This window comes from Ammodytes marinus (assembly GCF_949987685.1).
Source record: "Ammodytes marinus genome assembly, chromosome: 14".
Lineage (NCBI taxonomy): Eukaryota > Metazoa > Chordata > Actinopteri > Uranoscopiformes > Ammodytidae > Ammodytes > Ammodytes marinus.
The window spans coordinates 10,223,254-10,250,769 of NC_137218.1; the positions used below are offsets into that span (position 1 = coordinate 10,223,254).

Below are 27,516 nucleotides of genomic sequence, written 5' to 3' on the forward strand. Positions count from 1 at the left end.
CTGCAGGTCGCTGGGTGCACCCGTACAGGCGCGCAATGGGATCTCCTCCTTTCCTCAATAGGACTTATCACAGACAGACTTTTTTTATTTGTGCAACTTTTGATCACTAACTACCCAATGCATGATCATTCAGGTGTTTCTAGCTGCTCTTTCTGGAGAGATGCAACCATAATTGTCAATGGAAAAGTACCAGTATAGATTTTAGGGTCATGTAATGGCAAGGACTTCACGATACAATTTATGATACATGGGTCACAATATGATATAACGCACATTGCAATATGATGAATATTTTGATATTGCGAAATTGCTGGCAGACTCGGCTGGGTTCACCCAGGCTAGCATGTTCCCGGTCATGCTCTTGCTTAAAGCTGTGTTTACCCACAAAATCCCATCAGTCAGCATTCACAACGGTCGGCATCATGTGTTAGGCGTCTTGCCCTTCACCCTGAGTCACCCTATGGTTTGAGTGTTTTTGATGCTTTCCAGAAAAGGAAATGAACAATATACTCATGTTTACGTCCGCTTCCCTTTTGTTACTAAGAATTACTAGGAATTCTGTGTCCTTGTGTGCGTCTTAGTTTAACCACACTGACACTTGATGGCTTCCGTGGTACCCTTTCCTACCCTGTTGCTCAACAAGGGTGTGATTTAATTTAATGTTTTGTCTCTAAATGTGTCTCATTTCATTGTTGTTGTTGTTGTTGTTTTTTGACGTTTTGGAATCCCTCTGGCTACAACTGGGGTGGAGTGATAGCCACATGCAACAAGTAATATTAAACTTTTGATTTCAATATTTCATGCTAGTTTTGTAATCTTTATTTCTTACAGATTGGTGTTGTCAATTTGATTTTGAGCTTTTTTTAAGCTGGCTTGTAACACAGAGTAAGTGTTGTACCTGCGAGATACAGGTTCTTCACACCCGTTATATCACACGGCCACACCCTGTTGTAATGTTTTCTGTAGAAGTGCTGAGTGCTACTGGGGAAGCGAAACCTTGAGTCCTGCTGGGAAAACATACTTTTCTTTATTTACTTTTTTTTTGTGAACAAATGTAATTCTAATAGAGGAAGTAAAATGCCAGAATCCATGACGCATGCCTGTTATCACTCATGCATCATCAGTTTAATTTTGATCTGTTTTGTCCCCTGTCTTTCAGGCCAGGAACAAAGAGACGGGAGTTCTGGCTGCAGCCAAACAGATCGAGACCAAAAGCGAGGAAGAGCTGGAGGACTACATAGTGGAGATTGACATCCTGGCCAAATGTGACCACCGCTACATTGTCAAGCTGCTTGATGCCTTTTACCATGACAACAAACTGTGGGTAGGTACCACAGGCATCTGTTGAGGACAACCATCTTTTAAAGTACACACCTCAGACTTGTTAACCCATCTATCTTTCTGCATCATATTTTCTTTGTCCGCCATGAAAATATGAAACACTCAAATTAAACAAACACCAGAGAAGAAACTAGTTTAGAAGAAATTATAAGTTTATCAACCAAATAATATTACTACTAACTGTCAGTTTATTTAAATAAACAGATGGTGTGCTGTTGCATGGGAAACAGTCAGTGAGTTTCTGTGTCCGTCCACCAAGTTTTCTTTGCAACTTTTCCAAACAGAGACACACACAAACCGGAATGATCAGCGGGGAAGCAGAAAAACAGACCTCTTAACCCTGTACGCTGGTAGGCTTGTGGGATGTTCCATTTTAATCTGTGACTGCCTTGTTATTTTATTGCAACAATATCTCATCTAAAGTGCATGAAAAATAAAGATAAGACAAGTGGATTGCCTAAATGGGGATGACAGACGGCCCCTGGGGTGATTTAACGCATCAGATATGACCGGGTCCTCACCCTGATGTTACTCTAAGGACCAGGATCAATTTTCGGTTCAGGGTTATTTTTCCTCCCCGCACTCGCTCACTCGGTCAAGTGCAAACTTTTCAACTCCCCCTGTAATCTCCCAGTGTATCTAGCCAAGAAACATAATAGTGACCTCAAGCTGGGGCACAACGTTGAATATCTGCCGAATTAGAAGGCAGCTTTGAGACTAAAGATAGTTGTCTGTTTTGTTTTTTACCCCTCTATTTTGTTGGATAAATGTAATACTTTTGAATTTAGATTGAACTAACTGATTGTAAGCAAGTACGTTGTTACATTTGAATACTTTAGATTTTAAGTTCCAATGGATTTGGCAACAACAGTGTTTACAGTTTTTACAGTAAGTGTGGTTTACAAAACACTTGTTCAGCAGCTGCCCTCGGAAACAGAGCAACAGAAGAGCCACTTGTTACAGTTCACTGCTCAGCCAAACAAACTTCCATTGTTTAAATGAAGTAGTCAGTCAATACAATTGCAACCGTGATCTGATTTTTAAGCTGTGCACAGCATGTGTTGTCTTCCACTCAACAGCAGGACGTAGTAAAGTGTGTTACCTCGCTAAACTAAGACCATCACTCCCTTTTACAAACATGAAATAATATCTGCTGATGAAAAATGCAGGTTGTTTTGTTTTGACACATTTTTGATGAACAGTTCTGGATAGTTTCCTGCGACTGCTTCACCATGTTTTCACCCGTTGAATGCATTCATTTCAAGTAGCTGCAGTAGGATGTTCACTTTTTAATTGGCACTGACTTAATACATTGTGTTGGATATTAAACAGCGAAGCTCATATTATCAGTGAGAAAATATGATGCTGGACTAAATGCATGCTTAGTTTTTCCTGTAAATAACTTGTAATTCTGCCGCTAACGATAAACTACTATGGATCCATAGTTACTTGATGTACAGTAAATACACAAAATATGCAGACTGTAAAAAGTATGAAGAATTGCGTTTGATTCCATATTAACCATTCAACATTCCATTTAACCTTGACCAATACTTATATAAATATATATAATACAAATTACTTATCTACTGTATGTATGATCTGGGGTCAAAGATATACACACACACAACACGTGCATGCACACAGACACAGCTATGCACAGCCCCAAAGCAGAGCTGCGCATGGTTGTGTTGGCGTAGCTTGAATTCCTGAGCTTGGAAGGTGAACGTTCCCCATCCGTCAAAGCTGCTCTCTCCAGACAGTGTTAGTTTGTGCTGAAAAGTCACATGTACAAACATCCTTGCAGCGTTTCAAACCACATGCTTCCTGCTTGGGTGGGTGTGTGTGTCTGTGGCTTCAACTTTTGCTTCACTGTCTTTCCTCCGACCTGTGTTTCCCACACTAATGCATTCTCATAATCTTATTATTCAGCCTGTAGTTTTTAAGAGTGAACACACTTTTTCTAGGTTATATAAGTAAAGGAACTCTCTGCCAAAATGGACATACCAGTATCCAACCAGCAGTAGAATAAGTGAGCAAGCTCTGCACCTCACTGCCTCAGGATCTCAACAATTAAACCAGTGGTTGTTGGTCAGGCCTCAGTAACCTCCGGTCGGGTGGACTCTGGGCAGGGGCGAGAGATGATGCATTCATGTACTGACCCACCCGTTCTGCTTTATCCTTATTAAGAGAGAAGGAAGAACAAAGGAGAGAGAGACATGGAGAGACAGTGAGAGAAGGGCTGTTTGTTCCCTTCCAGAAACAATCTGGTCTTGAGGCTATAGAGGGGCAGCCCGGGCCCACAGCGTGAGAAAAAGAGAGCCTTTAACACAGGGACAGAACTGCTAACATCAGCAGCACACTGAGAAGAACCAACAGAGAGAGAGAGAGACAGGGGGAGAGGGAGAGAGAGGGAGAAGGGAGGAGAACTAAACACAGAGGATAGGTTGATGATTTAGAAGCATAGATAAGCCTGTCTGGTTTATAGGGTTGGTTCACCAAATGATTAAAAAAATAAATGTCTCACTTGCCTCTCGTGATATCTGAACATGCAGTTTTTTTTAAATTATGTTTTATTTAATATCCCTCTTAACAATTTCTGCAGTCACCCTCATACTAATATAATCCAAATAAACTGTTTTCCAGCAGACAGTATTTGAAGAGCAGTGGGCACAACAAACAAAAAAGTCTTTGCATGTCTAGGTATCACTTGATTTAAAAGGGACAAATGTTGTTTGTCATTTTGGTGAATAAAACCTTTGAGAACCTGTAATAGGCTATAGATGCTGACGCACCCTTTTTTAAAGGACCTTTATCAATCATTGTTAGTTTACTGTAGAATCATCACAACTGTATTACTGCTACATGTCTCCTCCACCACTCCCGCTCCCTTGAGTGGGAAAAACATTATGCAAGGGACTTATTCCCATCAGATAAGACACAGAAAGACCAGGATATTGCTTTTAATTGTCTAATTGTTATCTCAATATATTTGCCGTTATTTGCATACAGTGAGCTCTACATAATGGCGCCATCTGCGGTTGCTAGGATATTTTTGATGAATCTGGAAAGCAGGACGATTAGAAGTCGGTATGGTGTGTCTTTGTTGGCACACCACCTCCTATCTACAGATCGCTGAAGCACAAGTCATGTTCAGCCGGCCACAAGTTATAACAGTGTGTCTCTGTGATTGGGGTTTTAAACGGTCGTATTTCTCCTTTTTATTCTGTATTGCAGTTCTTAAGAAGGTCTTCGTTGGCAAACAGCCCTGAGACTTCTGACAAAATGAGGTGGGAAATCACTGTGAAATTACAGGGGATTGCAGGAACACTGCAATGTCAGCAAGGCATTTGTTTTAACGCTTTTCTTCTTTTATTTTGGCTGGGGGGGTAGACTGTGTCTGACTTGGTTCAGGTTGACTGAAAAGAATACAAGAGGGGTTCAAAAATGGATAGTAAGACGATGCACAACACCAGCTTGGCTGAGTCTAGTGTATGTCTCAAATCGTGTGTGTGTGTGTGTGTGTGTGTGTGTGTGTGTCGGAGTGTGTGTCGGAGTGTGTGTGTGTGTGTGTGTGTGTGTGTGTGTGTGTCGGAGTGTGTCGGAGTGTGTGTGTGTGTGTCGGAGTGTGTCGGATGGGAAAAGCTTGTGTCTGATGTATTGTGCTCAACCCAAAGCGGGTATGCTCTGCATGCGTCTTGACCAGTTGGGGCACATTCTTCCCCGCTGAACAACGCGTCATCCAGAATTCTTTCATGCACAGACACTGACAAAAATCAAACCAGTTGCTAATGACAAATGATTGTAATGTACAGCTGTTTCGGTTGGGCAGTACAGTTTGTTTTAGCTGAAGGGAAGTTCATTTAATTTAGGGGTTGGGGGGGATGTTAAACGGAAACAAAATACATTTGTGGTGAGAAGTACTAGGGAAGTGGTCTGTATTGAAATGTGCAATAAACCTCCCTCTGCAGTGTTAATGTATTGCAACAACATGGTACAATAAGTTGATCATTTCTGCAAGATTTAACCATGCAAAGTTAATTGGAAAACAACCTCAACCATCCGTTCCTCTTATTATAAGTGATTACTGAAGTACTACAGGAACCCTCGCTGATAATATATATGGATACTTTGACTGAAAAAGTGCTCTTGTTGCTGGTGTGTGGGCGTGGCTCTGTACAAAAGGTGATGTCACTCTCTGTACTTTTAGACCAATCCGAATTCAATAACAAGAATCAAAATCTGAAACCACAAACAAAGGGCAGAATAGCAGACGGGTATATCTGTAGTAGGTACTTTATTAAAATACAAGTCATGACTTTGAGGTCAGATCATTGTGATACAGTGGGGATATTTGATAAGTTTGAAGCAGTAGCAGAGTGGCTAACACAGACCAGGATGGCTCTCTGCCTGTCTGTCATGCAAGAAGGGAGAGATTCAATGTGAAACCGTATTTTAAAATGACCATGACAGTGGTCATCCTTGACAAACTCTCAACAAAACCCCCTAACTAAGTGGGTTTGTCAGCTTAAACTAAACAAAGGAACATTGTTTTGCCTGCATGCCAAGATTGACATTCTTCATCTTCGTGTGTGTGTGTGTGTCATTATGTGACTGCGTGTGCATGGAGGTATGCACACTTTGTCCCATTCAACTGTGCCTTGTGTGTTTGCACCTTTTGTACTTATAATTCTCCTTGTGACATTTTCTGAAATGAAACTCCACACCCTGTCCAGTACCAGGTTTATGCTTTTGACAGTGTTGTCATAGCAGCCAGGGAGTCATTGATTAAACAAGAATTACATCATACTGCAGGTATGCTACACACCACCTACGTCTGAACTTTGACCATTTGGAATCGATAGATCATGAGCGTGTGTGTGTGTGTGTGTGTGTGTGTGTGTGTGTGTGTGTGTGTGTGTGTGTGTGTGTGTGTGTGTGTGTGTGTGTGTGTGTGTGTGTGTGTGTGTGTGTGTGTGTGTGTGTGTGTGTGTGTGTGTGTGTGTGTGTGTGTGTGTGTGTGTGTGTGTGTGTGTGTGTGTGTGTGTGTGTGTGTGTGTGTGTGTGTGTGTGTGTGTGTGTGTGTGTGTGTGTGTGTGTGTGTGTGTGTGTGTGTGTGTGTGTGTGTGTGTGTGTGTGTGTGTGTGTGTGTGTGTGTGTGTGTGTGTGTGTGTGTGTGTGTGTGTGTGTGTGTGTGTGTGTGTGTGTGTGTGTGTGTGTGTGTGTGTGTGTGTGTGTGTGTGTGTGTGTGTGTGTGTCAGACAATGCTATGTTGACAGAACGAGTATGAGCTATAACTGAATTATACGTTTTGCAATGTGTCCCAGGATGTGTGCATAGTTACAGACTGACAGTTTCAATACGCACTTAGCTGTCCACTTTGCAAAGTGTGTTTATTCTGGTACTTTCACCAAAGAGTCAAGGAGTGGTTGACAGTAAAGCAGGGGCTCTGCAGGTAGTGATGATATAACATTAACAGTCAACGGTGCAGGCTGAATATACAGACGGAGAGATTGTTCCACAATAGATCCCACCTTTAACGGCTTCAATTATGTCAACACATGGAACTCAGATTGTCACTACCTTCTATGAAAAACATAGTTCAGTCATTTTCACTCCGAGGTACATTTCTAGTTGTGCAAAGCAATTTCATGTCAAACTCCCCCGTGCTTCGATGAGAATAAATTATATATATAGGATTTAAAAAAAAAAAAAAAAAAAAAAAAAAAAAACATCCTTTAAGGGGCCACTCACACTAGGGCCGCGGCCCCGTGCCAAAGCTTATTAGCATACTAAAGTCTAGAACGTTTGGCCTAGTGTGACCACGCCAACCATATTCCAGCACGGAACAGCCCCTTGGCCACGGACACCTGGGAGAGGTGTGCCGTGGCCAAAGTACAGATGCTAATGAGATGACACGTGCACAAGCAAGCGCACAGGCGGCGTTCCTGACGTGAATTTATTAAGGATGCATTGTCCGTTAACGTCCGCTGCCTTACTAGTCGGCACCAGAATTGCCCAACACTTGGACTTGTAGCTATAATGTGTGAGAATTAACGTGTGTGTAAGCCTAGGTGTGGGCTAATAAAAGAGGGAGAGAGCTAATTAGGTCGGCTCAGAAAGCACAGCAAAAAGGTTTTCGTGTTTACTCACGTTCGTCAGATGATTTTTTTTCTTTTTCCTCCCGTCAGCTGTCATAACTGCATTTATGCATGGCGGTGGAGACGCACCCAAAACAACACACCGCGGCCCGGTGATAAGGAAACAGTATAGCCTACACTAAGGTTTAACAAGAAACTTTATAAAGACACTTAAAAAAACGATCTCTGCCCATACAAAAAGTTCTGACTTGGATTTGATGGAGCGATCGATGTGTACAAAACCATCCGGATACATATGGTCTGATGACGGGCCGTTATATTAATAATAAACAGCGTGCTGCACAAATATGAGACTGTCCACCGCGACCTATTACGTCAAGGCTACATTTTAAAAAAAAACAATAGCTTAAGGATTCTCGTTGCTCTAATGTGGAAGTGGAATATTTGATGCAAATTTGGCCGGATGAAAATATTCACAAACAGTCGTATAGCCTACAAGTATATTGTGTATCTGTACAAACTCGACGTCATTGTAAAAGAGGGTCACCCCTCAATTGATCTTTCGAGGTTAAATAAAGGTTACAAACAAACAAACAAGTAGACTAAGCTCCAAATCCTAAACGCGCACGGTGACGTAGGCAAGGTGCAAGTGTGCCCAGGCCACGAGCAGTGTGAGCACGGGCCTGCGGGGGGAGTGGGGAGGGGAGGGGAATCGTGCTGAATCGTGCTGAGCACGGAACAGGCAAACGGCACTAGTGTGAGTGCGCCCTAAATTGCTTTGTTTGGCTTTACCATAACAATGAAAAATATTTAAAAAAATTGGGTTATTTTTTTCTTATACACATATCCTTTCCCCAAAGACAAAATAGTGTGAACAGTATTAAATGGGAATGCACCACTATACCAATCTGTTGTTATGAACTTTACTTGTGTTGCTGGTGGAACGTTGTTGGGTATGTTAATTATTAACTTAAGCTATTTTTACAGCCACACTTGATTTATGGTTTTCCAAAATGACTCTCGGGTTCAAGTGCCAAAATGTTATGGTCTTATAATCCGAGCTGGATGTTTCTAGGTCAGGGAATCGAAACAGTATTTGAAAAAAAATTAAGGATTTGCGTTTGATAATTGTTAAATTACAAGTTGTTCATGTGCTGTTGAGTGATATGTTCCTACATATTAAATCCCTGCAAAAAGAAGAATGCGGCTGTTAATTGTATGTGTATTCTGTATATTCATAAATCTGGGTCAAGTTTAACCTCATCCCTTCTTCCGTCTTCTTCATTCCCCAGATCATGATCGAGTTCTGCCCCGGAGGTGCTGTGGATGCCACAATGCTAGGTACTGTAGGCCTCTCTCCCTCTCCATCTTTCTTTCTTTCTTTCTTTCTTTCTTTCTTTCTTTCTTTCTTTCTTTCTTTCTTTCTTTCTTTCTTTCTTTCTTTCTTTCTTTCTTTCTTTCTTTCTTTCTTTCTTTCTTTCTTTCTTTCTTTCTTTCTTTCTTTCTTTCTTTCTTTCTTTCTTTCTTTCTTTCTTTCTTTCTTTCTTTCTTGCCGTCTATTAAACAGTCCACCTTCCTAACTGTCAAAGGAGTCATGTTCCACACCTGCAGCAGCTCTGTGACTACACCTGCCCCTTCAGCTGGGACTTTCATGGAAGTGTTATGACATGATAGAAGGTCAAAGATGTGCTGCCAGTCTGTACCATTGTATTCAAAGAAACAATCTAGAAAAGCAGAATTCTGAGAATACTGTCTTGTTTACTCTGAATATGACCATGTACTTGCAACTTCACTAGTCCTGGCCTGGAATGCTCTAGACATAGTGGAGTCCTCCGGTGTGGGAAATCCCCCTGGTCTGTTTGTACTGGGTAATCCACATCCTCATAACTGTCTGTAGCCCCACTGCAGCTACCCAAACACAGACACAGTAGAATAAAGTCTGCAGGGCAGCACTGGCTTTGGTTCTGTGAAAACCTCTCTGATCTGGGATTACTTATCCAGCAACACTATCTGAGAGAGAGTTTACCTTTTTTCTGTTTTCTCTCGCCGAGTTCACACACACTAGATCGGTTCTCAACACTGTGGTGTGCGTCTGTTGTATGATCGCCAGTACAGAATATGCATGGTGTGCATTATGGCTTTTAAACATTCTCAGTTAGTTTTCTTTCTCCGCTCTCACCCGTTTCTCCCCTACCTCGTATTTAACCGTATTTATGCGCCCTTCTCAGAGTTGGACCGCGGCCTGACGGAGCCCCAGATTAAGGTGGTGTGTCGGCAGATGTTGGAAGGTCTGATCTACCTCCACAGCATCAAGATCATCCACAGAGACCTGAAGGCCGGGAACATCCTGCTCATGCTGGACGGGGACATCAAACTGGGTCAGTATTTTTAACTATTGATGGTTTTTGAGGTGCTTGTTGTGATGCATTGGCCATTTTGTCCTTGCTCACACACAAATGTAATACAGTATATATGAGAGTAATGTAACCTGAAAATATTCTGTTAAATGCGTTTGTGCAGATTTTGCATACTGTTTTTGATGTTTTTTATTTTGAAAATGTTTGGTTCTGGCAAACGGTATTGGCATTTTGTGGTGTTTGACTTCTCATAGGATCGAACATTTGATGATGGACTGATTGATTTTAAATCCAAACACTTTTTTTTAAAGTCCTCACAAAAACAAGTGATGTTAGAATAAGGAACATACCACTTTTGCTGGGATACATGCACTGAATGCAACACCCAGCAACACACACATTATTATCTGAATCAAGACGAGCAGGAATCCAACACAACAAGAGGATGAAGTGTTTGAACATATTAGAAACCGTGAATTTTGTGAGGCTTGAGGTAATCCGTCTCTCTCAACATCCCATCATTCACTGACAAAACCATTTAACAGTCAAAATGATGCAAGTGGAACTAATTCTCAGATAAAGCCCGCATTCCTGTTACACATTAGAGGTTATCTCTCCTCCTTGGTTTCTTGGGCTCACTAGTATGCGAAAATACACACAGTTAGGGGCCCAGAGGCCGCTCCTGTGGTGCTGTAGGAGGATCACAAGTGAGCGTTGTGTGGGGAAAACTGCATTCTCAGAAGTTTTGCATATTTTCTCATGTATTGTCCTTTTTGAAGAGTTCTCCACATTCTTCACATTGCACAGTAGATGTTGTGGATCCAACCCAATCGCCAGTAGGTTTTTGGATTAAGGCGCTCTTTTCAGAAAAGGGAAAAATGGTGTCTCAATGTGAGTTTCAGTTGAGCAAATGCAGGTTTATTTATTTTTTAAATGTTCCAAATAGCTGCATGCCATTTGGATCCACAAAAATGTCAAACAAAAAAAATTTGAATTAAAAAAAACAAAACTACCTGGGTCCTGTTTTGCATGCATGTTTTTGCATACTTTCGCTACTGTCTGTAGTTCTCTGTCATTTTGCACTCAGTCATGACAAACTGAGGAAAGGGTAACAAACTGCACAGAGCGTCATATGCTGATTTTTTTTTTGTGGAACTGGCTGCACTTTAAATGAGTTTAATTTGATTCCAAACGGTTGTTATGGCCCATAGTTTTATTACAATCTCTCTCTATTTTTTTAAAAACTTTAGATCGATCTATTTTGTTAGCCACTACTAATGACCGAAATGGACTTCTTGTACTTCTCTTCCACTCTATACTCACTGGGAGTTACCTATTTAACTCATTAAACCAGCTGCTGACTCATTTTCATTCTCCAAACTTATGTAACTACTTGTTAATTCAAAGAGGGCAGCAATTAACATTGTTTCAGGTCAGCCAAACTATTTATATCTCACCTTATTTAATACAAGGCGTCAAAACATTGTGTTGTGAAGCAGCACAGCTTGTTGTTAACCTTTTTTTATATAATACCTTTTTTACCCTGGTCCTTGTTGGTGCTGCTTTGTAAGGCAGTGATCAAAAGTGGAAGTAAATCAGCATAGAACTGAACTGGCAAAATATTGTTATTTATGGAGGCAAACATCTGTGATTGTGCACTTATGTTGCACCTAATGGTGTGGTGCTTTATAGCAAAATCATCATGATAATGCATCTTGAGAGAGACTCCCTTAGTGATTCTTTAAATTGATGATGGCTGCTGCGCGATGCCACATTGGCTCTCCTGCCTGATGCTGCGTCGCGCAGCATTATTACTTTATCTAATTTTCATGGCATTCCCAGCATAGAATGCACTGTCATTGGTTCAAATACACATGAGGTGGGTTTTGTTGATTTTTTTTAAGACCACGTGACCACCCAAAAGTTGTGTGGTTTGCCGAAAATCATGTCAATCAAAAAAATAAAAAATAAAAAAATAAAACAAAATAATAAAAAAAATACGCCAGCTATGTCGGCGACAGAACAGTTAGTGGCGTTTGGTGCGCAGAATCAAGGTCTACTATAGACTACTGACGAAAATCACACAACACATTACATCTATTTATTATCAATATTTAATAATTTTCTAATTCATCTAATTTTGACGATTTTTAGAAATATTTGTTGGTTTGAATGCGCTAAGGGAGCATGTTTAAATAACACCTGTGAACCATAACTTTTAAATGTATTTTATTTCATGTTTCTATGTGCTACACAGGCTTAGATATTAAGGTTTTGGTAGACTTGACAATTCGTACTATTTTTTCAGAAAACCCTCAGGCATTAAGGACATGCATCCTAGATTGTCATAGTCATCAATGGGTTAAGGGAACAACGTGTACATTAGGTTAAACATTAGTGATACGGCAGAATGGAAATGGAGGCAGTTGAGTAGAAAGTACCAAAGTGCATTTGTGCTCTGGCGACACACACGCTGTCACATTCTTATCCAAAATATGTTAACTTAGTCTTAACTTCTTGCGTAGTCCCCTTGTCCTAAGGATTTTAAAATTACCCATCTTCACAAAACCCAGGCCCAGGGTTGCCGCCAGTTTGTTACTAACGCATCTTGCAGGTCTCAACTCAGTTATAATCATAATATTCTTTCAGTGGCCTTCTAGCTTGGGAAATCTCCCTTCCACTCTCTGCGTCCCACATCTTAGATTTAGCCTGCACACACAGTAAACAATACTTTGAAGAACATTCTTGTTTTGTCTGTGAATTTGAGTCAGGTTTTCATGTCATAGAGGGCTGCAACTGTACAATGAGTTCAAAGGATTTGTGTGTGTCTGAGTTTTTCTTTTGTCTGTGTGGTTTGTGAGGTCTGTAAATTATTGTATAGCTTCAAAAAAATAACCCTAAGACCATATTTGAAAACTGTCGCTCTACGAATTTAATAGAATTATATAAACAAGATGGATTTTTCACTTTTTCTATTGTTGGGTCATTTCGGAAAAGTAGAAAATGTCAAGATGTAAATATTTTTATTTTATTTTAAATACACTGGCAGGTCATTGTTTACCCTTAGTCGTACACAAGGGTTAATGTGTAAACTGTACTAAGCCACTGTGCAATTAAAGCAGGGGTACTATTAAATGTCCTCTGTTGGAAGTAGAGTTTAGACGAGTTTGAGTGGGAAGTCAAAGACATTGGAACTGCAGTCTCCAAAACCAAGACAAGTCACTTTAGTCCCTGTAATAGAACATTCTTGTTTGTAATTGAAGCTGGCGTGGGCTTGCTGCCTTTTGAGTAAATCTAGGGCCTCTGCCAAATGCTACTCAACCCCGGGCATGCCACACGTAATATTCTTACTTTCACCCAAAAAATGTGTTCAGCCAAAGTGAAAGCAACACCCCTGTAATCTGAAGTTCATGTTGTGGAATGGGGGCAGCCGTTTCTTTTTTTGGAAACAGGACTGCAATAAATTCTGTGAGTAGGTTAGAATTATGGAAGTGTTTGAACTGGCTTCAACCCCTGTAACTTAGAAGCTGACTTTAGGGAAAAGTTTGTCAACTATCTCATGTCATCATCTTTTTACAAAAAAAAATGTTTTGTCTCTTTTTCTTCCTGTAGCTGATTTTGGAGTATCGGCCAAAAACACCAAAACCCTACAAAGAAGAGATTCTTTCATCGGAACGCCATACTGGTGAGCAAGACATTCCTCTACATCAGTCCGGCATAAAGGCAAAGGCCTATGCAACATCCTATAAATCCAATATAAACCAGCCCTGTTCACTGATTCAGAACATTGTCTGCAGTGTACCTCTACATCTAAGCTTTTAGAAGTCCATATATAACCGTGAACAAATCAACCATCCCTGCATGAGCTATATATATAAACTGTGGATTATTGGTGGCTGAGAACAAATTTCCTGTAACTCATGCAGGAAAAGAACATGATGTTGTGTATACACTAAACTCAACTCAATACTTCAGCTCGGGGCTTTATCCTCCATTGTTGTGACAACAGCGCTGCTCTCTCTCTCTCTCCTCTGTATACCTGAACAAATTGGAAAGACTCCCTTTGAAGTCTCCAGTCACACTGAACCTTGTTCCGTACTGCTATCCCCAGTGTGCCTAAGGTTAACCATTTACTAAGAACGGGTTCCCCTCCCAGTTTAAGAAACATGACCGAGCCCTCATTTTACTCAATACTGATTCGAATATTACACAGAATAGCACAGAAGGTGTTGACGTATACCATTCCCTTGAAAGCACCAAATGGCAAATTCAACAAAAGAAAGAATAGGGAGCAAACATTTGTTTTTGCTGACACTGTGCAGATTGTCAGCAAACACACGTAGACCATTGAAGCATGTTCTATTTTGACGCATGTAAAATGGTGAGTAAGAGAGAGGAGAAACACTCCTATGTTCAACACCCCCAGCAGTAAACATTAGTCACTCAGTCTGCTCAGGGATAACTGTTGGAGATACTGCAGTTGTATTATCATTTTGTTGGGACTGTTTTCTCTTGGAATAGATGTGTTGATTGTGCAGATTTTTACAACATGATGTCAGAGTTAAAATGTTAATGTTAAGTTACATATTAGCACATGTTTCCTTTTTAATTTAGGAACCAATCAGGATGACATAAACTAACGCCTTAAATCTAAAACGTGTTTTTTAATGAAATTTCAAAGACACGGGAGCTGCCTCTAAAGTTCGGTTTTGCCAGATGGTTCATTTAAAAAAAAAATAAAAAATCATGGCATGGTGATGTCAGCACGACATTCATTGTTTTTCTACAACAAATATGAGGTGTGCTTCACATTTTATTACCTATATTTTATAAACCCACGTGCTGCACATGGTCAAGCTCATTTTAACCACAGCCGTATATCGGGTTACGCAATGCATGTCTCGTACATTGTAAATATTAACCCAAAAAAGTTAATTATATTCTTAATGGCCTGAGCAGGTAATAAACTCTCCACTCTACAACCTGAGTGTTTCTATAAGGCTAGTTTAACTGTGCTTTATGCCTTGCCTTGTTTAAAGCTGGGTCAGCAATTCTAGAGAATGCTTGTGACAAATTAAAGAATGACTTTTTGTCAAAATCAGTGAACATCTCCTCACAATATGCTACCTGTCCGTACGGTGTGTGCGCTGAAATCAAAATCTGCTGTTAATATACGGCCTAGGCTCTGTAAACTGGTATATAAACAAAGAGTATACAAATAAAGTGGGCTCACCGTAGCTAGCAACATGCCCATTACAGAGCCTAGGCTGTGTATTAACACCTTTTGACAAAAAGGGAATTTGACAACATGAATTCTCCAGACTCTTCCTTTTTAAGCATTTAAGTTGAATTGATGATTAAGAATGTAGTGGGTTCCTTTATTAAATACTGATCTTTTTTTTCTTAGGATGGCCCCAGAGGTGGTGATGTGTGAGACCATGAAGGACGCTCCGTATGACTACAAGGCTGATATCTGGTCTCTGGGCATCACTCTGATAGAGATGGCCCAGATCGAACCCCCGCACCACGAGCTCAACCCCATGAGGGTGCTGCTGAAGATCGCCAAGTCGGAGCCTCCCACTCTGGAGCAGCCGCACAAATGGTGAGGAACGCATTGAGAATGGATGTGAATTTAGCAGTTTAAAAAAAAAAAAAGTGTATGTTGTAATATTTACAAATTGGGAAAGGAAAGTAGATATATGTGAGCAAATGGAATTAAAAACGTCCTTTATCCATGATTCATTAGTTTCTATTTAGACTATGATGGGTGGAATTCAACAGGGGCATATATCATCCCAGCTCGATTTCATTTCATTTCACTCGATCATCAGAGTGTTGCATACTCTGTGTCCTTATATCGGCTGTAGAAACTCAATATATAACAACGTCCTCCCCCTCCATAGCTGTCGTTCATATCAAACGTTTCAATCTTCAAGCAATGATCCGGACAGAAAGGCAGGACTTTGATGAGCGGAATATAACATTTTCCAATTTTCAATACATTTTATGAGTATGAATGTTCCATTGCAGCAACATTTAGTACAGTTAAAGAGACGTTTTATGGTGCTGAAAGGAGATTTGGGATGGGGAGCTGACTCGTAATCCTTGTTGAAAACCTTTTGTTTTCATGAAGCGCAGCTGTGCACAAAGATGATCCACATCACATATCTTCAAAAAATGTTATGTTGGAATTATTATTTTCTTTCCTCCCTTTTATTCATTCCTCTAGTTTGATTTATTAATTGCTGTTTTTCTCTCTTTGTGTTCACCCAAGGTCGAAAGAGTTTAAAGATTTCCTGAAGAAAGCTTTGGATAAAAACCCAGAGAGCCGTCCGACTGCAACGCAACTCATGGAGGTACGCCCCCCCCCCCATGCAATGTACAAATATAACTTAGAAACTGTTTCACAATGCTGCACTTTGATATACGGATGGGACATTGTCTTTGCTATGTCCTTATCTCGCACCGTCACACCCATATACTCTTCTATTTTAAGACCTGAATGGAGAGATCTATGCCAGGGGAATGAGTGGTGCCCCATAGAGGGCACAGGCATGTGAGTGGGAGGGAAATTCGAAGGTGTGCAAGAGTGTGCCAGTGAAAGAAAGTGAAAAGACAAAATTAAGAAGGGTAGAGAAAGGTACTTTTATAAGCTGTGTTTCCTTTTGAAGCTCTGCTCAGCTGTCCTCTAAGGCATTTAAAACACTTTCATCATACAATGACAAATTTCTTTGTTCCAAATACTTTTAGAATTATGGTTCTTATCATTACCACAACAGGAAATGCTAGTGATACTGGTAGGAAAAGACAACCAAATACTAAGTACTGTACAGGTTTTTCAGACAGTAAAACATCCATATATGGCGATGAGCAGTGACAAATGTTTCTTTAAAACCTCCCAGAACCTCCGAGCAAGAACATGAGAGAAAGAAGTGAACAGGGTGTGGATTAAAGCACGAGCACAGTGAGTGTCTATTAAAATTCAGAGCCACAATTTCCTGTCTGTATCCCACAGCTGAGGGAATTCCAACTATTTACATTCCCACCCTCAGCCAATGGTGTGTTTGCATTTGCCCCCGAGCTCGCCACCTCTGGCCAATCGGGAGAGAGGCAGAGATGAAAACTGGTCAGACCCCGGGCCTGCTGGGAGTTCTGCATGTGCACTCCAGTGGGGGGGAAAAGGAGACGGGCGTGGTCCAGAGTTCTTGGGGCCTTTGCTTGACGTTTTAGATGTTTATCATGCCTGCTGCGCCACACGGCTGTCAGATAGTATTTAATGTAGATAGTTGTGCAATGACAGCGTTAAATTCCGCTGTGTAATGGACGTTGAATGATGTCAGTGTACTGGCAGTTCCCATCGATGTATGTGACAAGTTTTGGCCCAATTGTGCAATGCAGTTATTCATTAGAGTGTGAACAAATAAATGTAATGCAGGAAGTTAAAGGTGCAGTCAGTGATTCTGGAGAATGCGTGTTGTCAAAATCACTTTGTCAAAATCAGTGAACATCTCCTCATGCTCAGCTACCTGTCCGTACTGTGTGTGAGCTGAAAAGAAACCTAATGTTGATAAACAGCCTAGGCTCTGTAAACGGGTATGTAAACAAAAGGGGCCACCGTAGATAGCAACATGTCCGTTTACAGAGCCTTTGCTGTGTATTAACACTGGATTTTTTTTTCAGCACACAAACAATATGTACAGGTGGAGGATTGTGAGGAGATATTCACTGATTTTGACAAAGTCATTTTGACAACAAACATTCTCCAGAATCACTGACTGTACCTTTTTAAAAGGGAGATAATAAAGAATCATTAAAAACTGTGAGTCCAGTGTAGGAACTGTATGAGATGTTTGTGTGACTGAATTAGGGGAATAAATTAAAGAACAAATCTTAAGAGCACAAAGTATTTGTCATCAGGCTTCTCTAAGGTGGTATTACTGTATGTCAAACATTTTTGGAGCTCTTGCCTTGTGTCTGTCCCATATATGGGCATGTAGAGAATATATACACATGACAACATGACACAGTATCAGTCACTGTGGCTGGCTGGCGTGTGAGACCATCTGGAAGACTTGTTCTCATTATACAGAATACAGCTTCTCCTCCCACATAGTTTCTCATGGTCAGGATTGTTAGTGTGTTTGGCGCAGCCTCCATTCATGTTTAATATCGAATGCTTTTCTGTTTTTTTTAGAGTCAATTTCTCTGTTTTATCTCTGAACCAGGGCTTTGTAGTAGACAACAAACACACACAGACCTTGATTCTTTTTGTATGTGTGATAAGAACAGCCATTGAAACCATGCACTCTCTAGCCCTGAACCATAACACTGTCACAGCTTTATGCCTAATGCCAAAACCGTAGCCTGACCTAACTCTAAGACAAATTCTAACATTAAAGGGGCGGTTCACAGAAACTCCAGGGGCTCAGACTTAACTTGATTAGGTTTGAAGATATTACTACTGCTCACAGTTTCTGCCAAGATGCAACACAAATGCCATATGTGGTGCTCAAAGCATTACATTTTATGAAGTCAATAACAACAATTTTTTTTAGAAATGATTGTGCTCTTCTGAATGTTCGTAGGAATGTTGTTCAGTAGGAAGTAGTTCTTCTGAGGTCTGTTGATAATACAGAATAAAGGACTTTTATTCTGGAAATAGTATGTAAAAAAACTAAAAATAGTTTAAGTATTTGGGTAAAAATTAGTTGAGAAATCTCATGTATGTAGTCTAAAATTACTACTTCCCTCGCCCAAACTTAAATTAAACCTAATTATAACTTTAACCCTAAAACATCTTGCCGTAACCTCTGAAACACCCTTTTCAAAAACACAAAGAATGACCACAATGCTCTCACTTTCCCAAAAGTCTCCTCACTCAAGCAAGGTCTGACACTCAAATGTAGCCCCACAAAAAACACCAATACACAGACACACTCACAGCACAGTCCTTGCTACATAGGTAACACTGCTCTGGTCTCCCTAATGGGCCGTATTGTTAACATTTAACCTTTTCACGCCCAGCCATGTGTGTAAGACCCAAAACCACCAGCTCTCACTGGCTCCAAAGCAACCTGAAACCTTATAGGAGGACATAAGCTCTACTGAGCCACATCTTGATCCCTAATGGCAGCAACAAAAAAAAGGAAAGTTTGGTTCTCCTGCTCTGTTGAATCTAGCTGTTTGCTCTTTTCCCTCTTAATTTGCTTCAGGGAAACGGTTTAACTTGAGCATGGGAGGCTAAAATATCAGATACTGTATTTATTCTAATGGGGCCTGAAGGGAGGAAAAATAAAATGCGCGGATAATGTTTGTTTTTGTGAAGCTTTGGATCAGTAGCGGTAGCTGGACAAACTAAAAATCTTTATCCGGGCAAAATATTACTATTGTACACTTTAAAAAAAAATGAAGGATAGTTAAATACTCCAAAAATCTGTCCAAAACTCGAGCCTTGACGGTGTCCACCAAGACACAATTTTCCTTTTGAGATAGAGTAGTTCGCCTACACACAGGAACTTGTTTATTTATTTAGTTTTGCCCTCAAATGCATAGACCCACTGAGACATTCACTCAACTGCCACACCCTGTCACAAGCATTTTACACTCTAAAATAATTTAAGTATAATTTTAGCATTAAGTGTTGCAACATTTGTTCAGCTCACTCCCTACCACCACATGTTTGTATGGCTGTAAACATGTGATGGCTTAATCCCTCCGCATGTTTGGGTGTACTTGGGACACACTACCAATATACCCTTTTTGTATTTGCAATTTCAATTGAACATTTGCTCTGTGTGTGTCTGTGCATGCGTTTCCTACTCCATTATTTCCATTGCGGTGTAATAAACGGTCAGATGGCACTCAGCATTCACACAACCTCAGTCATTAAAGAATAGCTGACTGTGGTTGGTCATTTGAGAAGGTAAAAGCTGAAGCGCAATGCAGTTCTTAAGGACAAGCCCCTGCACCCAAACAAATGTGATCACCCACAACAAATGTGCACACACCCACACACCACTTGTAGCCTTTTCCCTTTGTCAGCTGTTCCAATTAAATTACACTGCAGTGCAAAGCATCTGCATAATACATGATCAGCCTTTTATCCCATCTACACTCAACATTTAATTTGGCTTTTTATTCTCCTTGCACTCAACTTTATTACTGGCAAAAACACGCATCTTCAGTTTAGTAGTTTCTAGTTTGAAGATGCCCTGCTATTTTAAGGACGTTGGACTGACCACTGTCAAACCAGTGAGTTCTATTGTAGAGCTACTGTCGTTGAAGCTGTTCAGGAACTGGCAGGTAGCAGATGGAGTTTCCCATGCAGTGAAAGTCCTCGTTTGCCTCGTCTCTTATGTGTGAATCATGCAATGGAATTATGCAATTATTTTGTTGCTTGCCTCCATTACACTGTTTTCTATTTTAGATTATGACATTTCACATAGATGTTGACCTGTTAACTGTTGTTCAGAAGCTAATTAAGGCTCAGAGTATGATGCATAAAAATGAACTACAACAAAAAAAAAGTTGTAAAAGAACAAGCGCCAGCAGATTTAGCCTGATACTGCATTAACCATACTCTGTGCCCCTCGTCCACAGCACCCTTTTGTGAGATCGGTGACGACTAACCGTCCCCTGCGAGAGCTGGTGGCCGAGGCCAAAGCTGAGGTCATGGAGGAAATCGAGGACAATAGAGAGGAAGGAGAGGAGGACGACGCCATGGAGCTCGCTGTGGTACCAAACATTTTCTTTTTTCTCTCCCTTAATTTTCTCCTCCGTCATTGTTTGTTTGTTTCTAAAAGGAGAGTGGGGCAGTCCTGCGAAAGGTCTGCGGTCTTTAAGCTTTTTGGGGTCTAAGAGTACACATGATTCGTACTTACAAGGTCAAAAGTGGGAGACCAACTGTAGGGATAAAAGCGCTTTTGTTTAAGTGTCACCGGACAATGTTAAGTGGAATCTAACTTAATCACATAAAGGCATGCTGTCCACTTCCCCCGACTATTGAAGTCTCAGCTTGTTGACACCTTTTGCACAGCTTTTTGTTTTTGGTAAACATGGCCTTCCTTCCAAAAGCTTGAAGGTCTGTTGTTCTGCACAAGTCACTTATTAATCCACAGGGGGCATTCAATTAGAAAGTGACAAGTTATGAGAGTGCGTTCAGCACAAACGAAGGAACAGACACCGGAATCCTGGCATACACCCACACCCCTTTGACCATGGTTAAATATAGGTTGCCCCGATGGAATGAATTATTTAAGGCTGTTCATTGTTCTGTGGCCATACTGTGACCCTTAACTAAAGACAGACGGTTGAGCGACCCACAGTGATGGAGGCCCCCGTAGAAAAGCTTTTTGGTAACAGGAAGTTGTGACCTGAAAAATGTGTTGACCGTGTGTTAAATATGGATGTGTTTCTCTCCATGAAGATGGATGTTTGCCCACTTATCTCTTCCTCCCCCAGTGTCAACAGTTAGTGCGATGCCTACCCAATCCATTGTGGAGAATAAAGTGGCTCCAGTGTGGTGTAGTTTTTAGTTCAATTTCTGTGTTTCAGGAGTTTTCTATGATAACATTCACTAGGTTTTTAAACAAAATATAAAATGTATCATAAATTCGATGGATGATTTTTTTTTTGTGTTTCAGATAATCAATTCATTTATGAGTAAATGCTAAAATGAATATAAAATAACGTGTTGGCGTATACACGATAATAAACACAAACAGCGGATTTATCGTCCGTGTGTTTACAGTGGTTAACTATGACATCGTTGCAGAGTAATCCTTATTTCTTCCAAGCAAGGCCACTCGTGAAGGCACACGGAAATATTTTGACACATTCACTCCCAAAGGCCTTGAAAGCCAGCCAAGCAGTTGCCTGACTGTTTATCACCTCATTTATACCACACACAGCCCAGACAGAGATGTTTGCCGAGAGATATTGAATTGCCTTAACTTGACCATAAAATAGTCTGATGGCATTGTTTACCTCTAGTGGAAGGCAGTGGAGAGGTATTTCGGGAAACAGAGTTGCTCAGTTTGACACAGAGCCGTGCACATATTTCTTAAATAACATGTCCAGCGGTGTTCATAATTACAGGCCTCAGAATTCCAATGTCTAACACACGCCTGGAACCTTCGGCAATTAGGTTTTAAGATTTGAAGTTGTATTCTTGCTGCTTCTAGGAAGTGACCTTTTAATGACCCTTTATTTTTTTTCTTAAATGCAGTGTTGCACGCAAACCAATCGGTCTTTATTTTTTACAAGAATCCCACAAATAAAATAAAAAAAAACTCTGCCAAGATTTACCCAGGCTTTTCACTCCCTGTTTATAGTAGTGTCTAGTTTACCTGTTAAAAATGAGACCGCCATCTTAGCCGCAGTAAGAGGTAGACGTGTAAGAGTCTAGGCAAGAAAGACTGCATTCCTGCAAAAGTTAAGGTTACTGCGCTGACGGAGGGAGGCCTGCACGAGTGTAGCCATTAACATTTGGGCTAAAAGCAAAGGTTGAAAACAATAAATGCTTGCACAAGCGGTAGTGTCAGCATTCTATCGTTGGCATAGGAAGCGATCACGCTGAGCCAGACGGCAACATCCTAAACAACACACACAGCCACAGACTTTGAACAACATAAGCTGCAATGCTAAAGTCTCCTTCTTATGTAACTGACCAGCATGAACTGTCCTGCACCGTAGGTTGTTTAATGAGCAACCAGCAAAAAACGTTTTTAATACCACAAACAATATTTTTCAAACTACTGTATAATATTAGCCCTTTTTTATTTAATAAATAAAAAAATACTATGTACAGGTTGTTAAAAATGCATTTGCGGGATGTGTATCATTTATCACACAAATGACATATGAACAAATCCTTTTGTTATAATCTTCAGAACAGTGCTTATAACGCTTATGGAAAGTATAGTTGATGTAAGTGCTTTAGAAGTCGAGATCTTTGTTCAGAGTATTGAGGGGAAAAAAAGCCAAAAATCCCAAAATTGACCAGTGCTTGCAAAAGCAATGTACCGGTACCTGTCTGCAGTATCTCCCCTTAAAAACAAAAAAAATAACAATCATATTGTATTCCAAAACACCTATAATGCACTACAAAAATGGATAATTACATGTAGTTTTAGTAGGACCTTTACAGTTGGGAGACCACCAAATATGTTATCACATCCATGCATAACACAACCTCTCTTCTGTTTATTTGCAGTCTCCAGGCAAGGAACCATGCCAGACCAGTCAAACCAGTATGGAAGGAGACCATTCTCCGGACACCCCGAGCCCCACCACTCCCTCCCCTACCACACCCTTACCTTCACCCAGGAAGGAGGGCCAGCCAGATACCCCTACTGAAGAAGGGCCAGGCTCCGTCATGGTGGTCCCTGTTCCCCTACCACGGCAGAACCTCCCTGTAAAGGATCCAGAGTCGCTGGCCGATGAAGTCATTCTTGGGTCTGATAAATCTGAGAGCGGGGCCTCGACCAAGACCAGTTCAAGCTCCGATTCGGGCATTGAGGATGGGAAGAGTAGCCCCACGTCGGAGGAGAAGGTGCGCTTTGAGGTTCTAGATGTATCACGTTAAGGTGCACTAGAGGGGACTTTGTTTACATTTGCATGGCCTGCAGTTAGTTTCAATGTCATTCTAAATATTAAATTATTCTATCATCATACATCAAAACTCAATTATTTTGAGGCGCCTGTCACCTAACTTCTGACTAGAATACGATTTGTAAACACAACTGTGGGCCCTGCTGCTGTAAACAGCAATGATACAGTTACTTTACAGGTAGCTTTCTAACTTCAAACAGTGTTCCTATTTTCTTCAGAAGAAAGTCTGTTTAATCTGTTATGAGAATATACATCAAACAATGTTCTCTTATCTGACATACCAAAAGTTACATAATGCACCTTAATAATAATAATAAATATTACTCATGGATACTCCTAAAGTATTGACGTTTCAAATGTATTCTAAGGTCGCTATGGAGACCCCGGGTAAAGAACTGTCCACATCTTTCTCCCAGCCCGAGGCATCTGAGGCACACGTTGACATCATGGAGGGACCCAAGATCAAGGTGACCGATGAGGAGAGCGACGTCACGGCTAACGGAGATTTACCACCGACTCCTAGCACCAGCCCCTCTGTCAGTCCTCCAGCCACCCCAGCTCCCTCTACTGCTCCTACCCCAGTACCCATACCCCGTTCTGGGCTGAGCAACGGCCCTGCCAAGGGAACCCCTGAGCGGACATCCATGGGAGGAACCGTCTCCCCTTACATCAATGGAGGGATTATCAACTCGCGCTACTCGACTTGCAGCATGGGAGCAGAGAGCATGGACATGTCCATCCACAAGGAGAACACCTCAATTTCTGCAAGGGTGAGTCCACAATAAGCAAATATTTGTCTTTACTTGATAAATGCACAGTTGAGAGTTCCTAGCCTAGCCTTGCCTGTCCTGTATGAATATTCCTTCGGCCTATTTAAAGCACCCTAATCTAAATGGTTTTTAGATGAATGCACCCGATATATAGACATGTTATCCTTTATTAAATTAAAGGGATTCAGAAGAACTTGTCTCTAAGGGCAACATAGACCAGTATTGAAGTGTTAAAAGCAGCTCCCGGCCACTGAAGGAAAACCACTCCTTGGAAAAACTATTTCTGCGGCCCCCACAGAGGAACTGAAAGTGCATTGTGTTGTGTTTTGGGCCGTGGGTGTTAACCATCTGAAACAGAGGATAGCCTGTCTTGCATTAGGCTTGCATTACATATTGCATCAAGGGAGATAGTGATAATAATGCCCTGACAAAGTGTGTCTCGTTTAATTGGTTAGCAAATGGCCTACAGATATCTGGGTAGTTTTAGGTGAGTTTGGTGACAGACTCTGATTTGACCTTAGGGGCAAAAAAGGAACATGGAAGTGTCTCCTCGAGTGACACTTCTGATAACAAGTCAAAGGCTCATGTGTTACTACTAGGGTGTCCCCATGGTAGGAAAAAAAAGGTTTAATTTCCAAATCAAACCAGTAGGGCATCTGAGCCGCTCAAATGCCCCTTGTATGACCTTCGGCAAGTGTTGGAGTTCCGTTTATCAGTCTTTTTAAAAAACAAAGCACAATTCCTGTAACCCATAGAGGACTAAACATTTGCAAAATGTGTGCTCAGCCTGACAGTCCAAGTGAGGGAGGGATGTTAGGAAGCTGTAAGGAGAGAAGAGAGAGACCATTTTATCATTAGACACCAAAGCCTCTGTGAAGCAAAAATATGCAACATTTTCCATTCATCAGGACCAACGGTGCCCTTTGTGTGGGCACTGTTCAGTATTCACCAGTGTGAATGGAAGTTTCTATGTGGCTCATTGTCACTCCGCTGCTTCTGGAGGCTTATGGACTGACCGGCAGTGAAATCCTATTGACTGTGCGTGAAGTGGTGTCTGTCTATGGGAAGTTAAGTTTTTCCAGAACAGATTATTCAGCAGTGAGACTGAATAGGCTATCTCTGTTGTTTGCGACAGGAGGACACTTACTTGTGTGTGTGTGTGTGTGTGTGTGTGTGTGTGTGTGTGTGTGTGTGTGTGTGTGTGTGTGTGTGTGTGTGTGTGTGTGTGTGTGTGTGTGTGTGTGTGTGTGTGTGTGTGTGTGTGTGTGTGTGTGTGTGTGTGTGTGTGTGTGTGTGTGTGTGTGTGTGTGTGTGTGTGTGTGTGTGTGTGTGTGTGTGTGTTTTTGAACAAGTGTGTGCATGATTGAAAGTGTCAGTGTGTGCACGGCATACACACATGTCCATGAATTGATGTGTGTTTGTGTACAGGAGAGATGTGTTTGTGCGTGAGGTCTCGTGAATGAAAGACGAGCGCATAGTCTCAAACGCAAACAACGCAGCTGAGCTACAGAGTGACCCACATGCCCTTTGATTGTAGTGCCAGTGTGTAATTAATAACACACGCAAAATACACACACACACACACACACACACACACACACACACACACATATTTTGTACTGCCATTGTAAATGCGTTAGTTATTAGAAAAAGCGAATCAACAGTACAGGACAGTAGCTGTCATCAGTGGTTGAAGCTCACGCATGCTCATAGGAAGTCTATTTGCTCAGCTGTTGAGGTTTTATGAGTGGACAACTACAGTACTGAGTGTACTCTACTCTTAACTTTCTGTAAACCAGGGACTTATAACATACAGGGTTAGAGCTTCCCAGTGTTTGCAGAGTAAATTTTGCCGTTAGGAGTCCTGCAAATATTGTCATTGTTGGCTGACTTCAGATAGGGAACACCGGAAATGTAACCATTCAACATAATGTAATCTATTAGCCATAACAATTTTGTGTGTTCAATGAATTAAAGGCGGGGTCACACTCCGATTCGTATTAAAATGTAACGTGTTGGGCTCATGCTTACTAAATTGTACCGAGTTTGTTCAACTTTGATCGGGGAGCAAAGGAAAGAGGTCATTGGCATCTTCTTGCTCGGCCCGTTATCGGCAATAGTCGGCCCGTGTGTGTTTGCTTAAAACCTTGAATCTCCAAACGGTCACCAGGAACATTGTTCGCAAGTTTATCAACCAGTGGGGAGGCGCAACTCCTAATGTAAAAACAACAACAACCACCAGGTTTACTGCAAATGAAGTTGGCGTTCACCCAGCAATGTTTTTAGAGAGGTCAATAAGTCATAATGTCTAACAACAACCTCATCCAGTAAATAAGACACAGGGTTACTTCCTTGATGGCACTGGCACTCCCCATTACAGTTACATGAAGCACGTTGTTGCTTAATAACAGCAGAACCAGATCGACGGGAATATTAATGCCTTTGTCAACACAGATAAACACACAGGGGCATCTTTTTCCTCTTAAGACGACATTGGGAATCACAAACGCACGCATATTTGAAGAGAGAGAAGAAAAAAAAACGGATCTCAGTTTACTTTCTTTTTACTGTTGATTATAAGGCTGTCTTTGTTATAGAAGTGCAATGCTAAATCAGTTGGAAATACTTGCAAACGTTGTAAAAATGCTCCCAAAAATGTATCTCAACAACTTTACTCACGACTAAACTTTCATGATACCCTCCCGGCATAGTTTTAGTGTGCTCTCAAACACACAAGTGATGCAGCATGACACAAATGCAAGTGAAGGTTTGTCTTAAGGGTCTTATTGAGTCTTAACACTGTCTATTTTTGTAACATTTGTGTTCCTCAGGCCTACTCTAGTAAGACTCTGAAGAGAACCAGGAGGTTTGTTATTGACGGCGTGGAGGTGAGCGTCACCACCTCCAAGATCATCAAGGATGACGAGAAGAAAGATGAAGAGATGAGATTCCTGAGGTACGCTGATGACGTTCAGTAGTACACAGACATGGATATATATTTATTTATTATCTAGATAAGTAGAGTTAGACGTGTGTGTGTTGCCATGTGTCACCATCTTCCTTTTTTTATTTCCTGGAAACAATCATTTGTTTTCATTCCATGCAAATGAGGGCCACGAACTCCGGCGTCTGTTCATTCCTCAGCTCAGAGTGGAGTCTGAGCAGTGATATGTTGGATGTTGCTTTTACTCCACATACTATTTCAGGCATCCCACTCTTTTGCACTCCAGTCCCCTGAGATTTGAGTTTACAAATATCAAGAGTGTTATGGAAAAAGACCTATTTAGGTAACAGTTTCTTTATATATAGTCTGGGTTAAAACCCCCCAGAAAACTT

General features: G+C 41.1%; 1 protein-coding gene across 2 annotated transcripts in view; it reads left to right on the forward strand.

The window, feature by feature from the left end:
- The window catches only part of stk10 (serine/threonine kinase 10), a 43,246-nt gene that overhangs the window by 11,219 nt on the left and 4,511 nt on the right, over window positions 1-27,516 (forward strand). The window contains exons 2-11 of one of the 2 annotated variants that reach the window (XM_080040782.1): window positions 1,160-1,324; window positions 8,735-8,783; window positions 9,671-9,820; window positions 13,412-13,484; window positions 15,207-15,401; window positions 16,074-16,155; window positions 20,399-20,533; window positions 23,013-23,351; window positions 23,779-24,180; window positions 27,012-27,136. In XM_080040782.1, the coding sequence (XP_079896908.1) occupies window positions 1,160-1,324; window positions 8,735-8,783; window positions 9,671-9,820; window positions 13,412-13,484; window positions 15,207-15,401; window positions 16,074-16,155; window positions 20,399-20,533; window positions 23,013-23,351; window positions 23,779-24,180; window positions 27,012-27,136 (1,715 nt within the window). The remainder of the gene's footprint in view (window positions 1-1,159; window positions 1,325-8,734; window positions 8,784-9,670; window positions 9,821-13,411; window positions 13,485-15,206; window positions 15,402-16,073; window positions 16,156-20,398; window positions 20,534-23,012; window positions 23,352-23,778; window positions 24,181-27,011; window positions 27,137-27,516) is intronic. The other variant, XM_080040783.1, reaches the window with a different exon arrangement.